The 18,873-nt window shown below is 36.9% G+C and overlaps 1 protein-coding gene across 1 annotated transcript in view; it reads left to right on the forward strand.

Annotated features, from left to right (window-relative positions):
* Positions 1 to 18,873, forward strand: part of LOC139148141 (uncharacterized) — a 190,109-nt gene that overhangs the window by 105,468 nt on the left and 65,768 nt on the right. The window contains exons 55-64 of the mRNA XM_070719450.1: positions 3,363 to 3,485; positions 3,831 to 3,953; positions 7,465 to 7,587; positions 8,033 to 8,155; positions 8,965 to 9,087; positions 11,192 to 11,314; positions 15,995 to 16,117; positions 17,151 to 17,273; positions 18,005 to 18,127; positions 18,357 to 18,479. Of these exons, the coding sequence (XP_070575551.1) occupies positions 3,363 to 3,485; positions 3,831 to 3,953; positions 7,465 to 7,587; positions 8,033 to 8,155; positions 8,965 to 9,087; positions 11,192 to 11,314; positions 15,995 to 16,117; positions 17,151 to 17,273; positions 18,005 to 18,127; positions 18,357 to 18,479 (1,230 nt within the window). The remainder of the gene's footprint in view (positions 1 to 3,362; positions 3,486 to 3,830; positions 3,954 to 7,464; positions 7,588 to 8,032; positions 8,156 to 8,964; positions 9,088 to 11,191; positions 11,315 to 15,994; positions 16,118 to 17,150; positions 17,274 to 18,004; positions 18,128 to 18,356; positions 18,480 to 18,873) is intronic.

Below are 18,873 nucleotides of genomic sequence, written 5' to 3' on the forward strand. Positions count from 1 at the left end.
GAACAAAATCAATGTACCCGGTACTTCAACGATGTCTGTAACTCAGTACATGAAAATATTCGTAGCTTGACGCACTTTGAACATAGCTCGTAACAAGGGACAGTGGAAAGCCCACAGAACTACGTGTACAACTATAATAGCCACTCATGTAGTTGGCGCTCAGTGAAGATTTTTCCGATCAACAACTTTGACGGATGATGGACTGACCTTTTCTACCGCAATTGTTATCTCCCTCGATTCAGCACAAAATTTTTGTATGGACTGTTGATGCGGTGTTTACAGTTGTTACGTGGTGGTAAATCCTAGTCGTATTTACGACTGCTGCGTAAACAGTCACTGAATAAATTTTGCACGCATTTACGAGCACTGGATATTACTACCGTTTTTAATCGAAAACCGTCCGTATACGCACATGACAGTTGTGACAAAAAAAACACAAAGAATCTGGCGTACACTGTTACTGCATAACTTTGACCAAAAAATCACCCAAATGCCGAACGGTGATCATACAGAACTCTGCTGCAGGTTTCTGGACTAAACGACCCTAAACCGACCGGGTCCCAGTCAGCTGTGCCGGGCTCGACGTCTACTCTATCAGCGTCAACTCAAACTTTCACTCCAGAAAACTTTACCCCACAAACTGGGAATATACTAAATTTACCTTGAAAAAATTTCAAACTGTGTATCGTATTGAAAAAATCTTACCGGGGCCACGGAGCAAATTAAAAAACCAACAAACCACAACAGAAACAGTGGAATGATCATTAGTGTGCAAGGTCGCTGTATTATATGTCAGGGTGAAAAAATCTAGCTTTGAATTCGAAATTTCTGGACGGCACAAACGTCGGGGCAGAATTAGACAAGATTACGACCAATGTGTTACCGCCGATGGTACATAACGTACTGTTGATAGCAGGCAGTTCGGTGTCCAGTGAGAACACGATTCCGAATATATCACGGCTGATTTGAGCTGCCTCCAATCGAAAATTTTAACACAAAGACATGATATCAATAATTTTGCGAGATTACCCGCTGTCTTCTCGCCAAATAGCTGCGATCAAGATCATTATGATAGAAGCAATTGACCGCCGAACACCTGCTTGCTGTTCTTATACACAACGTGTAAAAACTTATTATTCCTGCTGAGAAATACGACAGCAAATATTGCAATGTGAATTTCTTACTATCTTCCTCGCAATGGTTTTGCATCTGTGTTTATTTTATCACGGTCACTGGACCATTTCTGACGATTTTTACTGACAAAGAATCAGTTCACACTCATCGTGGGAACACATTGCAAAGACGTTCACAAAATTTTCATCACATTCATCACATTACCGTAATCCCCGTTTCAAAGACGTAGGAAATGTATAATGATTTGTTTATCTTGAAAAATCCCGAACTGAAGCCTCTAAATACAAAACAATTTTTCTTCTGAACAACTTCTCGACAACTTTACAATCACACTCTGATCATCACATGGCGGTTGTAACCGTGCACGTGCTGCTGCCAATGGAGAATCAAAAGACTTCAAATCAACAGTCAAAACGTACGGAAAAAATATCAATATCCAAGCAATGTAAAACAGAGTACTTTTGATAAGGTCAATTTATTGTATATTATAAAAAATCTCCAGACCACTCGGAACAGCGTAAGATTATGATCTCACTCATTCGAATACTACACTCGTACGGTAGGGTAAAAATATGGGAACTCAGATCGTTATATACTGCTTCCGTCAAACGAGTCCGCTTAGCTAAAGACGGCAAAAATGGTAAAAAAGACGGTAAAATGACCATAATTGTTATTGCTTATCTCTGTAAATTTTGCCGACTATTCGTTAGTAGTCGAATTTCTTGAGTTTGTCCGAAAACTATTTCAGTGAATGACGTAAGTTTCAAGACACCCGAGTGCGAACGCAATATCGATATTGGGATAGCAAAATCAGTCACAGACAATCGAGGAAGAACATAGGAGTCTATTAATCTGCGATTTAATTCATCCTAGGTTACCATGAAAGTAAAAAAGGCAATGTTGTGCCCTGGTTGGGAAAGAAAAATTGATTAAGTTTTCAACAAAACGTCAGCTAATACTCGAACAATTAGTAAAAAAACTAGCTCAGAAAAACGTATAGAGAAGAAAGACATCACCGATCACGGCGATCTTCAGACCTTTTATCATGTTTCAGTCTGAACGGTCAACATTTGATGCTATAATCTATGGCAAGTGTCTCTTTTTGGTCAAATCCGACAGAGATGAATCAATCACGATTTAGTTTCATCGCCCCGACCCGACAGGAAATAATGAAGCTCATGGGCACCTGTATACATGTAATCGTGGCATGAACGTATACAATGCCCGTCCACTGCATGAGCCATTGACCGTGCATATCGCGAGCAAACAACGGTTTTTGACGTCACGAGAGCATTTTTTTTCGCAGTCTGTGAGTGGTTGAGTGGTTTGGGTAGGCTGCATACATGTAGATCGGAATCGAGTTGATTTCGGCCGAAAACAGTTAGAAAGTAGTCTTTCGTGCTCCGTCCAAATTGGATCCGCATGTTGCCGGTTTTGTCCATGGTAATCAGCAGAGCTGTGGTGGGAGGCCGTACATAACGCCGGGAATACACGTCATCGTACGCAGGGCTAGGCCACAACATACTTCCAAAAGCGATCTATCGTAAAATATCGTACTGCAGGTCAACACACACATCACCCATTCATAGGCCTACAGGTACACATATCAACGAACAAAAAGGGAGAGGCAATCTGCTTGAAACCATGAAGTAGTCCGTTTGTGTCTGAATTCATTGAGGCGCGTGTTCAGTAACCGTTGGTCAAGTTTTTTCGTTCAGTAGTAAGAATCGTTTATTCATTGTTGACATCGTAATCGATCCGATGTACACAACAAATGTTTGATCGTTTGCACCTTTCCGCGTCCCCTCGTGATTGGCAGCTGTTTGAATGCTTTCATCTATTGTTTGTTGGACGCTTCGAACACAGCATCGAAGCAGTTTTGGCATAAAAAATCAACTTAAAATGGAAAAAATGAGAGAATTTCGCCAACAGGGTGATGCCACAAGTATTCACAAAACGTAATATGTTGGAACAGTGCTTTAATTTACACCATGGTTGTTGAAAGATCCAGATTTGCGGGAGCATTCGTTGACGTTGTTACCATGTGCCACTCATAATGGATTATGAATCCCCAGGGAGATAGGGGGTATTTATAGGCTCCCCCTGCCTTTAATGCTGTTACACATGTGATCAGCTGTAAGAGCCATTGTATTAATTGATAAATGACTTGTTATCCTACTACTTAATTCTTACCCTTTCATTGCTTTGCTTTCATACTGCATATATAGTGCTGAACGCTTGCACCAATAATGTCTGTCAAAATGGAGCTGGTTGCGTAGCTGTGCCCAACTCATGTACAGAATATACATGTCAGTGTACTGGCTGTTACACTGGACAGTATTGTACAACATGTAAGTTGCTTTCATCTATCAGTAGGCCTGTTCTGCTCTTTAACACCTACTTGAGGAATACTTGAAGTGATGCCTTATTTCAACATAATTTCCAAATTTCGTCTCTAAAATTGACAGTCTTATGGCCCCTTCCATAGGTGGATTGAGTTTTAAAGTCAACTGAAAATGAAGTTTATCAACTGGGCAGACACTTTATCCATGTTGTTGACAAATAGCAAAATACAATTTTGCATGTGAGATTAGCTTTATGAGCCATTGTAGCCATTGATAAATGACTTGACAGTTATCCTTGTACTTAATTTTATCCTTTCTGTGCTTTGCTTTGCTTTCATGCTGGATATATAGTGCTGAATGCTTGCACCAATAATGTCTGTCAAAATGGAGCTGGTTGCATAGCTGTGCCAAACTCATGTACAGAATATACATGTCAGTGTACTGGCTGTTACACTGGACAGTATTGTACAATATGTAAGTTGCTTTCATCTATCAGCAGGTCTGTTCTGTTTTTATCTTGGTCTTGGTCGTCATTATTATAGAGGCACTCGGAATATGTAAGAACATAAAACATTTGGAAACATAATTGTGTCATAGTATACAATATTAAACTTCTATGTATAGCATGCTAGCTGTGTTTTAACCCTTTTCCTTCCAGACAGTATCACTTCACCATCTGCCTGGTCAATAAAAAGAAATATTGAGCCAAAACAGTATGAATTTTCACCCACTGGACTTGGTGTGTTATAGCAGCTTTAGTCTGTAGACTTGGTTCAAGTCTGTGATTTGTGAATGTTTGAGTGGAGTGAACGCAATGATTTGTATTCTGCTTTCATGTTAAACGCGCGCGTGAGTGGACGCGATGAGTAGGGTGAACGCGATGAGTGGAGTGAACGCTATACAGCGGAGTTTCACCCGGAATCACAGACTTGGCTTTCTTGCACGATCTGCGTTGCTATAAATTATTCATGAGATGACGTTTTCTTTACTCATATATTATTCATAAGATGACATCATTAAATTTTACACATTGGGAGGAGTTACCAATTGACCCAAACGAGACGTGCATAAAACTCACATGGCGTTGTTGACAAAATGTCGAGTGCGATCACTCCCACAAAAGTCAGCACGACCTCTGTTGTATCACCGAAAACGCGTGAAAATATCTGTGTTGTTTGTGGGGCCCATGTTGCAAAATACGAAAATCGTCGCGGTTATTCAAGGATGGAAAAAGACACCGTCCTTACAGTTGTAGCCTGTTCTCTTACGTGCCCAAAGCGATGGAAGTCAAAACAATGTGGGGCGACTTCGTATGTCACTGATTTTCCGCTGCCGGTTGGTGCGCATCTTTTCCCTCAATGTAACTCTCAACAAGCTTTCTTTGGTAATCTCGCATGATTAGCGATGGTCGACCGATCAGTTGTAAAACGCGGTTGATGTACGAACTTGATACCATTATTCGCCCAGGTATAAAACTTACTCGATGTCTGGCTTTGCACGGAGATGACAACACACTTTTTAATGCATGCAGAGGTTTATTAGCATGCGTTCTTCTTATTGGCCAGAATAACGGCGGGGGCTGTCAATCATTTTGTATTTGCTCTACGTCACTGTGTACACAGTCCGTCTCACCGCCTGTACTTTGCAAGAAGTCCAAGTCGGTGAATCCGGCAGAAACTAACTCACTACTGCGCAGACTCAAACGCATTCAATCGCTGGGAAACCTGGCGTGAGCTGCCAAATTCCGGATAGGTTTGTACGAAATAGGAGAGACACAAGAGAAACTATTATATATGATTTTATTTTTTAGTCCCCACGGACACCGTCCGGGGGGACTTATAGGTTTGGTCATGTCCGTGCGTGCGTCCGTGCGTGCGTGCGTGCGTCCGTCCGTGCGTGCGTCCGTCCGTTCACGCAGATATCTCAGAGATGCAAGAAGCGATTTCATTCAAACTTGGTACAAGGATTACTTCATATGTCATACAGATGCACGTCGATTTGTTTTGGGATACGATCCAATATGGCCGCCAGGCGGCCATTTTATTACGATTTTTTCATGTACAGAGCCATAACTCAGACATGTTTCTACCAATTTTATTCAAAGTTGGTGCAAGGACATTGACTAATGTCATAGATATGCACGTCAATTTTCTTTGTGATACGATCCAATATGGCCGCCAGGCGGCCATTTTGTTACGATTTTTTCATGTACAGAGCCATAACTCAGACATGTTTCAAGTGATTTTATTCAAAGTTGGTACAAAGACATTGACCAATGTCATAGATATGCACGTCAATTTTTTTTGTGATACGATCCAATATGGCCGCCAGGCGGCCATTTTATTATGATTTTTTCATGTACAGAGCCACAACTCAGACATGTTTCAACCGATTTTATTCAACATTGCTACAAGGACATTGACCAATTTCATAGATATGCACGTCGATTTGTTTTGTGATACAATCCAATATGGCCACTAGGCGGCCATTTTATTACAATTTTTTCATATACAGAGGCATAACTCAGGCATGTCTCAACCGATTTTATTCAAAATTGGTACAAGGACATCGACCAATGTCATAGATATGCATGTCAATTTGTTTTGTGATACGATCCAATATGGCTGCTGTGCGGTCATTTTGTTACGATTTTTTCATATACAGAGGCATAACTCAGGCATATCTCAACTGATTTTATTCAAAGTTGGTACAAGGACATTGACCTATGTCATACATATGTACATCGATTTTTTATGTGATACGATCCAATATGGTTGCTAGGCAGCCATTTTATTACGATGTTTTCATGTACAGAGCCATAACTCAGACATATTTCCACCAGTATCATCCAAAGTTGACATTGACCTATTTCATACATATGCTCATCATTTTGTTTCACGTCATGTAACATGTCAATTATTGAAGTTTCGTAAGTAGGCTGATATGTCAAGAAAATATGTACTGCATCAAATTCATGAAACTTTATACAGATGTTAACCGATGTTAAGCTCACATTGCTTTAACATTGAAAAAGACATTTATCAGTGTCATTTTAATTAATTTGTAATTGCATAAGTAATGAACTTTCCTAATTAGGGTGATATAGCCACAAATTAATACAACGTCAAATGTGATGAAACTTGATACAGATGTTGATCTCCTAGTGTTGTAAATACTGCATCAAACTTTATGAAATATGGTACCAGTGATAATCTGTTAAGTGTTAGAATTGTATGCAAAAATGTTTTGCAACATCCTGTTGATTAATTCCTAGTTGACTCATTTTATGAACTTTAGGATAGTGGCCTACATTGGTTTTATGTTTTCATCACCATGGAACTCATTCTTGGCCATTGAGCGCCATCTGTATCAAAGTATTTTTATCACAGACCTAATTAATGAAGAGGACTCTGTCCTCTCTGAGGACATGTAATCAAGTACCCATTATTAACAAGTGGGGACTGTGTCATCAACGATGACTTGTTTTTAAATTCACCGACTTGGACCAAGTCTGCTTTAGTCTGTAAAAATCATGTTTACAGATCTCTTTCTTCAGGGACCTTCAAATTTTCAAGTCTTTGTTAAAATGCACCATATGGGACATATTTTGCTTTACTAGTTTTAACAAACTTGACCTGATGGTGAAATATGAACTTGGCAGGTAAAGGGTTAAAGGCACTGTTTGTGATCCCTGGGATCGCCTTTGTTCTGGTCTGTAAGAGGATTATGGAGGTGTGATAGCCTTTTGTTTTCCATTGAAATTGTAATCTGTGGGTAAATTTGCTGATGAGACAATCTGATGCCAACACAGGCCTTTAAGGGCCCTGTTTGATATGTATAAGAATTGCAAAGTATTCAGACCATCTAAACACACATATTTGGCATGAATTTACTTTTTGTATTTTCATAGTTATCTTCTCATGGAAACAAAAGTTGCTTTTTTAATTAGTCTTAATCTTACTGTTTACTTTGCTTGCATATATAGTGCAGAACGCTTGCACCAATAACTTCTGTCAAAATGGAGCTGCTTGCATAGCTGTGCCCAACTCATGTACAGAATATACATGTCAGTGTACTGGCTGTTACACTGGACAGTATTGTACAACATGTAAGTTACTTGCACCTATCTGCATACTCTTGCTTTTGATGCATTATTTGTTGTGTAAACTGACAATTCATTTAATTAAAAAAAAAACTATCTGAGTGTACCAAGGTTTTTAGGCGTACGAAAATTTTAACAGAGGAGTCATTCTATCCCTCAACAGAGTGGCAACTGACTGTCTTTCAGAAATCATTGTCTGATATCGAAATACATGTATGTTATACTTTTCCAAATTTCAAAATTGAAAATAAGATAGCAGTAAAAATTTTACACCGTGCAGTTATTTCTTAACCTGACAACTGTGACACTGTAAAAATTTTGATCAGTGCCCATTCGCAAAACAGATTTTAAGGTACAGATAAAATGTTTTGCACTTGCATAATAATTCATTTTCCTCTTAGTTGTTATTCATATTCACACTTTCATTGCTTTACTTTATTCATATATATAGTGCTGAATGCTTGCACCAATAACTTCTGTCAAAATGGAGCTGCTTGCGTAGCTGAGCCCAACTCATGTACAGAATATACATGTCAGTGTACTGGCTGTTACACTGGACAGTATTGTACAACATGTAAGTCATAGTTGTGTGCACATCTTTCTGCAATGCTTCACCGCATGATAAAAAAACCACAAACTTGTGTTCATTGAAAATAAGTAAATTGGATAGTGACACTTGTGTTATACTGCTCAGTTGTGTTTACAATTTATTGTGAAGTGAAGCAAAGCCACTGTTATGTCTATATTAATTAGTTTGAACTCTCAGAAAGTGAGTTGTATTTTTCCTAGTTTTGACAGTAATGCTTTGAAGATACACAGTATACAATAGAACACAGTTTGGTGTCATAACTCTAGTAATTTAAAACTTTCAACAGCAGATTTCACTTCACTCTTTGCAGTTGCATGTGCATCATACATGCATTACTTAAATTCACATATAATGTGTTGATAACCCAGCTATATTAACTGCAACCCATTTAATCATGGGTCGGATAAACGTAACAGAGGTACTGGCCTTGAGTGAGAGTATTGTGTGTGCACATCTGGTCTGTTACCTTTCTGTTTACTGGTAAAAGGTCATTAACAGGCAGGAAATTGTGATCTGTCTCTGCCACGACCAGAGCCTCTTAGTGATATGCCTTTCCTGATACCAGTGACTTTGTTTTTTTTCTAATCAATAATTAAATGAGTCAGCAATTCTCATATGTCAGGGTTATTTGCGTACTTAAGATGACAATGTGTGTGATGAACATGCAAGTGTTACCAGTCGAGTGTAATCTGTTGAAGCTTGCTCTGCTGCAGTGATTTCAACCTACTATTGCTCTTTTAGTCAACATGCATCTGCTTGTAATGCATTTATTTTCTCATTTTGCTTCCACGTAGTGCTTAATGCCTGCAATAATAACTTCTGTCAGAATGGAGCTATCTGTGTAGAGACTGCAAACTCATGCTCAGATTATACATGTCAGTGTTTAGGATGCTATACTGGAACTTATTGTCAAACATGTAAGTGTCTCCGTCTCCCTTATGCCATGACAACTGTTATTATGCACCTTCTGGACAGGACTGTCAAAAATATCATTAACAGTTTGAGAATGTACAAAGATCACAAAAGTCCACAGATCAGGATCCTCACATTGGGCACAAGAGGATCTAGGGACCTCTTTTGTTTCTTAATTAGCACCATCACAATTTTGTCACTTTGTGTGTGTGTGTTAATTTGTGACTAGCTAGCTGCTGTTTCTGTATAAAACAGTTTACTGTAAGCAGCTGCTCTTCCAATTGTTGTTTTGTGTACTCTGCTAAGCATTATTGTCTAGAATTCCTGAAAGCTAGAGTCCTCGGTTCAATAGAGGAAAGTTGGTATTGTGCAGACAACAGTGACATTGAACCTGTTTGTGATTCATCACTGTCTAGCCAACAATTAGGCATCACAACTTGATGCCAAGCTTGTCCACCACCTGTATTATCAATTGAAGGTATAGAAACCTTTCCTTTCTCTGCAAAGTTGAGGACCTTGTACACAGAATATAATGATTAATAGGTTTTATTAATGTCCCTCAACAATCATTTGAGTTAATTCTCCACACATTAGTACCATGTAAAGGTTTGTTGGGTGGATGTTGAACAATCCCATCTGTATGCCTGATTAATCAAATGCAAAGTTATTGGTATGGTCAAAGTATGACATATTCAATGAAATGGAAGTTCTCAAGACTAGTGAGTTATGCAAGGTTAAATTTCTCAGTCATGTCTCTGTCATGTGTGATACAGTGTTATAGGTAATAACAAGTTTTCTCATACCAAGATAAAGAGTGAGTCATGAGGCTATATCAGTGCAGATATTTTACCATCTGATCTGCACAGTAATTTACTCAAACCCATTATGTGGTTTTTGGTGTATGTCGTATACCTTCAGACTGATTGAATCCCATTCCTCATGTTTGTTCTTGTTAATCTTCTGGATTATTTCTACTCTGTGATGTATCACACAGTTATATTTTATGTCAATCCAACACAACTGTGCATGCGGCCTGTTCAAGTGATCCATGTGGAAGTATTTAAATTCAGCACTGAATGTGAATGTCTCCTTCAAGCAAAGTCAAGGTGAAGGACAATTTTGCATGTGATTAAAATCAAGATGCATTGATTTTGCTCATTAATCTGTGTAGACCTACTATTGACCAATGATGTGTGCATGCATACACAAAGAATGAAGTCAGGAGAAGGCAACCATTCATACAAATCAGAACAATCCACATACGACAACGTGCATAACATGCTGTGAGGCACTTTTTAACCAATGACAGTGCAGCCCTAATATGTCATGAATGATTAAGTCGCAAGGAACCATTGAAAAAATACTGCTTATAATAGAGCCTTATATTGTCAGGCCCACGGTGCTTGATACTAGCATAGCGACAGGTGGGAGAATCCCTCATGTTATAAGTGTGGGATGATACAATGAATCACTCCAGTTTCAGCCTCGAAAATGAAAGACTTCAACTTTTGCTCAAACTTTTCTCAAGGAAGCTTTCAACCATATTCTTTCAAAATCAAGAATAAAAATAAAGGGTCGCCATGCAAATTTCGATAGTGAAGAAACAATATACCAAATATTTACTGATATTTGAAATTCAAAATGGCTGCCATCCCTATGTTAACTATATAGAAAAAAATAAAATTTTTGATGACAGTGAAAATTTTTCTCACACCAAGAGCTTTAAGTTGAGCCTCAAAATGTGTTAGATTAGAAAAGAATTGTAAAAGTTTTAGAGTCCAAATACCTGTCTCCTGGGCGCATTCTACCTTAATTTAAAAAAAAAAACAGTGGTTTTGATTTGATGCTCCTCTTAGATTTAAGCTTTCCGATCGTCAAGCCACTGGGACAAGCGAGAAAAACGTTAAGTTTTCTTGCACTAATTATCATAATGAAGGGGAGTAAAAAACCAGCTGTTAGCATTTTGAAGTTTATCCTCGATACATAACGTGATACAAAGACTTAATGACTTGAGAGTATACAAACGAAATATGAGTGCAGCACAAACACGTTTGTCTGTAACCCCTGTCACCCTGGGTTGATGCTTTCTCTTGTTCACCTCAATGTCAGTGGAAAATCCCTGCACCAACCACCAATGTCAGAACGGCGGTGTCTGTGTGCCGAGAGGTGCTTCCTGCACTGAGTATGACTGCACCTGTCCTTCCTGTTACAGTGGAACATTATGCACAGACTGTGAGTATTAGTCCAGTCAATCTACGAGATTTTGGCACCTAACCCACCACAAATTGCAACAGAATTTTTTTCTTCAGAATGCATTCGAGAGAGGTACCCAGAACAACATATCAAAAGTTTACTCGAATCCACCTTGGGGAAATATGCCTAATTTGCATAAATCAAATATGGCGGCCAACCATCCAACAAGATAACGTAATAGGCCATATATCACATGTTAAACAAGCTATTTCAGTGATTTCGAAGTCTGACATCAGTTATTTTGCTCGGAGAATTATTTTTAGGTATAAAGTTTTATATAGGCACTTCATTAATTTGCATAATTCCAATATGGCGGCCAACATTCCCACAAAAGACATTTTCGGTCATATACCAAGTATTAAACAAGCTATTTCAGTGATTTTAAAGTTAAAAGTATGTTTCTTTGGCTTGGACAAACGATTTTCGAGATGCAATGATGTGCATAGGTACACTATTAATTTGCATAAATCAAATATGGTGGCCAACATACCTACAAAAGACATTTTCTGTCATAAACCACGTATTAACCCTTTGAGCGCCAAAGTCTGTTTTTGTCAACTTTATAAAACGTACCACAATCAATTTTTCTGCTTTTTGCCAACATTTTGATAAAAAAACTGTAGTTGATGAAAAAGATATCATTTGGTCCAAAATTATGAAAAAAAACGTACAGAAAGGTTCACAGAAATTGGTAAAATATTGCATTAAAATTTTCGTGTAAAATGTTACAGCAGTCAAAGGGTTAAACAAGCTATTTCTGTGATTTTAAAGTTAAAAGTATATTTCTTTGGCAAGGACAAACAGTTTTCTAGATGCAATAATTTGCATAGGTACTTCGTCAATTTGCATAAATCAAATATGGTGGCAACATACCTACAAAAGACATTTTCTGCCATATACCACGTATTAACCCTTTGGGCGCCAAAGTCTATTTTTGTCAACTTTATAAAATTTACCACAGTCAATTTTCTGTTTTTTTGCCAACATTTTGATAAAAAAATGTAGCTGATGAAAAAAATATCACTTGGTCAAAAAATTATGAAAAGAAAGTACAGAAATGTTCACAGAAATTGGTAAAATATTTCATTAAAATTTTGATGTAAAAGATTACAGCAGTCAAAGGGTTAAACAAGCTATTTCTGTGATTTCAAAGTTAAAAGTATATTTCTTTTGCATGGACAAATGATTTTTGAGGTGCGATGATTTGCGTTGGCACTTTGTTAATTTGCATAAATCCAATACGGCGGCCAATATACCTGCAAAAGACATTTTCTGTCATATATCATGTATTAAACAATTCATTTCAGCCATTTTGAAGTTTCAATATAGTTCTTGGGCATGAAGAAACACCTTTGGCAGTTCAATGATTTTAAAAGACACTCTGACAATTTTCATAAATTAAATATGGCCGCCAAATTAATGTCCAAATAGCTTCTAATATAAATAAGATTTTATTAGAGCTTTACGCACTAGGAATATCAAGAAGAAACTGTTAAGAGGGCACTGCATCCAACACAGCGTACTTTGCTGAAAATATTTTTTGCGAATATTCATCCAATTTTGATTAATTTGTTAACCAAAGATTAAAAATTGGTTAGATTCACCTTTTAGTATGGCAGGCAGTATGCAAATGTATGAAAATCACCCTATTTCCTGCTTCCCTTTTATCCAAATTTCAAGATTTCCAAAGAATTTAACTCCACTCTGACTTTGTCAAATTTTCTTAAATTTTAAAATTATATTCTTTAAATGTTAAATAACAAAACAGCTATTTTGTTTTTGCAATAAAATTCTTAAATTTTGAATGAGAGACATTTTTATTTTGCTAATCATGATTTTAAGCACTTTTTTGAGTGTCAGTCTTTCAGCTCATGCCATTTTAGAATGAGAAGAGATAATGAAAAATAAAATTGTCTTTTTTTTTCTACATATGCTCTTGTTTCTAGTGAAATATTGCGTTTCACAAAATAGTTTCTATGGATTCCTTGTCATCATAGATGAGAAATATTCCTTTGAAAAAACTGTGTTTGCAACGTGCAGCTCAACCTTAAGTCCTTGAACATTTATTTTTTAAAATTTGGAAAATATACTATAAATTTACTTACAATAACGATCCATTTAAAGATAAAAGTTTATTTTTAATAGGTGTCTGTGATACCTGAATTATTTTTAATAGGTGTCTGTGATGTATTGTATTTTGAAAAGAATGATAAAGTAAATTTGGTAGAATTACATATATGACTTCCGAACAGATTAAAGTACGTATATATTGATGTGCGTTGACTATTGAGATGTAAGAAAGTCATGCAATTTCTTTTGTGATTTTTCAATTTTTCAATCTTTGACAACCTTTAATGATTGTTAGATGTCTAATAATAATCTCTTTCTGAATATAACATTGGATTCATCTGTGTACGGCATTATTTGTGATTTTTATAGATGTTTTATACTCTACAGTGTCAAAACATGAAATCTTTAATGTTTACTGTTTTAAAAAAGTCGTGTACAAAATCTTTAGTTTTTAATTTATACTGAACCCCTCCTTTAATATGGACAAGTGCATCTTTTGTAAATCCCCCTAGATGATAGGCAAGAAGTCATCACATATAACAGCAAAAATACAATAAACACAACAAAGATAATAAAAACATAGAAACAAAAAAATAATGTGATCAAAAATAACAGATGCCACAGTACAGACAAATTAAAACTTAGCGCTGTTGCAAACAATGTTAGACTCGATGGACACGAAACACTCACGAAAAATGAAAACTGCATGCTTAACAAAGGCTTAAAATAATTTAAACAACTTATCAGCAAAACATAATCCAACTGTTACACGATGCAAACATGTACATCTGGAAAAATGACACTTAGAAAAGGGACTCAATATGTACTTGTTTGTATTGTGTAATAGTTGGATTCTGTGTTTGGATTAATTGTAAGCCTTTGCTAAAACATACAGTTTTCAACTTTTGTTAATTTGTGTGTTCGTAAAATTTTTCATGAATCTGACATTGTTTGCAATTGTGTCAAGTTTTGATTTGTGTATATTATGGCATTTTTTTATTTTGTTCATATCATTTTTTCTGTTTTTTAGCTTTGTTGTATCCATTGTATTTTTGCTGTTATGTGTGATGACTTCTTGCCTATCAACTTGGGGATCTTACAAAGATGCACCCATCCATAAGAAGGGGGTTCAGTCTAAATTAAAAACTAAAGATTTTGAACGCGTCTTTTTTAACAGTAAACATTACAGATTACATGTTTGACATCGTTACAAACACCCATACAAATTACAAAAATGCCGTACACAGATGAATCCAATGTTATATTCAGAATTAGACTATATTATTCAGAAGAATATAGAATAATATAGAAAAATCAAAATTGTAAAAATAAATGTCCAAAGACCTAACAGTTTCTTCATGATAGATTCCTAGTGCTAAAAACTATACCAAACTCTTATTAATATTACAAGCTATTAAGCAATTGGGTATTAATATGGCAGCCATATTTAATTTATGCAAATTATCAAAGGACCTTTGTAAAAATTGAACCACTAAAAGTGTTCCTTCATACCCAACAAAAATGTTAAAACTTTAAAGTCACTGAAATAGCTTGTTTAATGCGTGGTATACAACCAGCAGTGTCCTTTGTAGGAATGTTGGCCACCATATTGGATTTATGCAAATTAACAAAGTGCCAATGCAAATCATTGCATCTCGAAAATCGTTTGTCAATGCCAAAGAAATTTACTTTTAACTTTAAAATCACTGAAATGGATTGTTTAATACGTGGTATATGACCAAAAATGTCTGTTATAGGAATGTTGGCCGCCATATTGGAATTATGCAAATTAATGAAGTGCCTATATAAAACATTAAACCTCAAAAATGATTCTCTGAGCCAAATTACTAGTGTCAGACTTTGAAATCACTGAAATAGCTTGTTAAACATGTGATATATGTCCTAATATATTATTTTGTCGGATGGTTGGCCGCCATATTTGATTTATGAAAATTAGGCATATTTCCCCAAGGTGGATTCGAGTAAACTTTTAATATGTTGTTCTTGGTACCTCTCCAAAATGCATTCTGAAGAAAAAAATTCTGTTGCAATTTGTGGTGGGTCTAACCCTATTTTGACTGGACTATATCACATTGTCACACATATGTATATAGCTGACCCTTATACCGGGTACATTGGGACTAGCTTCAGTCGCGCTCAAATGGAAATGTGTACTGGTCAGTGGCGGCAAAAAATGTGCCACATCAACTGCTGATATTGTACGAAATCTGTACCGACGGATACTATTTATTGAGTCCAGTCCGAACACTTTCAGGGTGGTCAAGTTGTATCTTACCTGTAACTCTTTGGTCAAGTGTGTATGATTAAAAATGTGTAGCTGTGGAGAAAACATGCAATATGAGCAGGTCTTATGACTTATAAAAATGGTATGAAATGAAGATCAGTATTCTGAATTTAAGACTATGTCAGATTTTTCAGAGTTCAACAGGGCTGAAAATTTGACACCGCACGAATACATAAAACTTTGAGCTACTTCAGGAATAGTAAGGCAGTAACCAAAATGCTGTTTTCGATGCAATGGTCATCATTGAATTTGACTCGTATGGCACTTTGTTTTTTACCCTACAGTGGAAGATCCATGCCAGTCAACCCCCTGTCTGAACGGAGCTGCGTGTACAGCTATTCAAGGATCATGTACTGCATATAGATGTACTTGTGTAGGATGCTATACTGGGTTCAACTGTGAATCACGTAAGTACTTTAAAACAGACATCATTTAATCCAGATTTGCCTCCAAGTTATCATACCTAGAAGAAAGCCTGGCAATTCAAAGTAACTTTAACATAAGGTATTATGATATCCCTGTAGTAGTCAAAATATCTGACATGTTGTTGTCAAAAGTTTGATACTTTTGTGTATTATTTGTGGACATTCAAAACTATAACATTCAAAGGGCAACACAGAGTGGCATTATAGCATCAGCATCACAACTGAAAGAGACAGTTGTACAAAGCGGAAATGTTGTTTTTGTGAGGTTTGAAAAGGAAGCAGTTGTTTGTAAAGTCCAAGAAAGTGGTAAAAGGCTGTGAGAATGACCCACTTGTTCTGTCAATCTGCTATTAGACTGCTGCCCAACCACAGGGCACAGTACTGTACATTTCCCATAATGCATTATGATTTGTATCCGCGGAGATTTCCTTGGTGAAGTTGACAATGCCTCCCGTGTGTAGACGAATTCATTGACCAGTTTTAAAGATTCTGAAAATGTACTTTCAAGCACACCTTTTTCCTCAGTTCTCATTTCAAATGATTTGGAAAATTTTGAATGATTGAGAGAGGAGATAGCATTTTTGTAGAATTTTCCACTGATTGTGTCTTTATCCATACAGAATAATGTGAGGGAAAGTGCCATACTTATAGAATAATGTCATGGAAAGTAGGGAGACTAGTTGCACCTGTTTTATGAAACTGAAGGATATTGATTTTTCCATTGGAAATGACAAAAGAAATTTGCATGCTAAGTTTTCTCAGAGAATTACCCCTTCAGTTTGTCATAAATTGGTGCCTAAAAGTATGGCATTTGTTTTTCATTGGGAAGATTGGGTCCAAAAGTTCTGTGGAAATTTGTAGAAATTTTTCACCAGAGAGTATTACACAAACAGTACAGACAATTAGTACATACTCTGAGAACTTGATGTTGATCATTCCCTATAAACCATCCATCAACATCTTATCGTAGATTTTCTGTAATGATCGTTCTCCTCTTGTCATTCACTTGTTTCAGTCCTAGATCCCTGTTCATCTCACAGTTGTCAGAATGGCGGGCAATGCGTCGCGAATCCTGGATCCTGCACACAGTATACCTGCTCTTGCACAGGTTGCTGGACAGGCCCATTCTGTGAAGAATGTAAGTGACCATAGAAGGCTCCATGTCTCTCTCACCAGTTAATCATATTCTCTGTAAGCGTCTCTGTGTTGATGTAAAATAATAGATGTAAATAATTATATTACGCCAATGTGTCAAGGAGGTTAATGCATCGTTCTGATTGGATGAGAGATCTTGTCAGCTGTGGTTAACTAAATAGTGCTAAAAATGAACAAATCATCTAGCATGGAAGGTTTACTTTGAAATAAAGGATGTTCCATAAATAAGGGAAGATATTTAGTCAGATAAGCTGAATGATTGAAAACATTAACATAGAGATTATTTAGAATGCAGCGCTAGTTTTTAACTGCTTTAAAAACTGCCAAAGTGAGTCATTTTGTGTTCACTTTGTCACATACTAGAATTGTTGCATGTTATCACTAAAGCGTTACAAAATGCTGATTCCTTTCTCCACCATCATGTCGAATGATAGTCTGAAGACCTTCAATGTTTACATAGACCCTTAGCACTCTGCTCAGCAAATGAAAATCTCCACATTTCACAGGTTAGCAATGAGGGTCAGCCTTCAAAAGGTGAACCGGTTGAGCCAGAGTTACCTGGTACCTGTAAGCATGCCCACACTCACCATTGATAGCATTCACTTGAGTCAAACCATGCTTGTGAAAAGTATAAGCATTAGACATAGTGTGATTCTGCGTTATTACATTTTTTGAGAGAATGGATTAAAACGTGAAATTTTTTTTTGTTAACAGTGGTTGACCAGTGTAGTGCCCATCAATGCCAGAACGGAGGCGTATGTGTAAGAACTAGCGGTTCCTGCAGTGCGTACTCATGTCAATGTACAGATTGTTACTCTGGATCCTTCTGTGAAATATGTAAGTAGAAGTACACCTAGATAAAAGTGACAAGATTTAGTTTTGGTTGTGTTTCTATTTGCTATCAATAAACTCTTAGGACTTGGTTTGATTATATTGCCATCATAGAGATATTGGGCAGGCATGAATTAGCAATCCATCATTACAATGTAGTTTCATTCCAAAACTAACCTACATTTGCCAGTTGAAAATATACTTTGACTTAGCTGCATTACTCTTCTCTTGATAGTCACCAATGCATGTCAACCAAATCCATGTCAGAATGGTGGTACCTGCATTGCCTTACCTGGATCTTGCACATCATATCAGTGTATCTGCCCGACCTGTTACACAGGAACCACTTGCCTCACATGTGAGTATGCAGTGCTGTGATAGATAAGAGCAGGTATAACAATGATCAAAGTAGTTGTGTAACATGGCTCCAACAGGGCCTTGCTAGCGTTTATATCTACCGGTAAACCTTTCGGTGCATCCGCTGTACATGGTACATTGAATTATGATTGTGGCACTCTCTGCTCTATCAGGGGCAATCTGAAATTATTTAATCTTGGCGTGATGTTGGATATATGTTGCATGTAGTAAACATCTATATATCTTAATTAAAACAAAGGGAATGTGAAAAACTTACCTGATGACATGAATGGGTTAACTATGAACATCATGAGTTCAATTGCCTACTCTTCCAGGACCCTTTCCTCTGCAAATGGTAAGGTCGATAGTCATTATCACCAATGGAAGCATGGAGC

Source organism: Ptychodera flava, chromosome 13 (assembly GCF_041260155.1).
Source record: "Ptychodera flava strain L36383 chromosome 13, AS_Pfla_20210202, whole genome shotgun sequence".
Lineage (NCBI taxonomy): Eukaryota > Metazoa > Hemichordata > Enteropneusta > Ptychoderidae > Ptychodera > Ptychodera flava.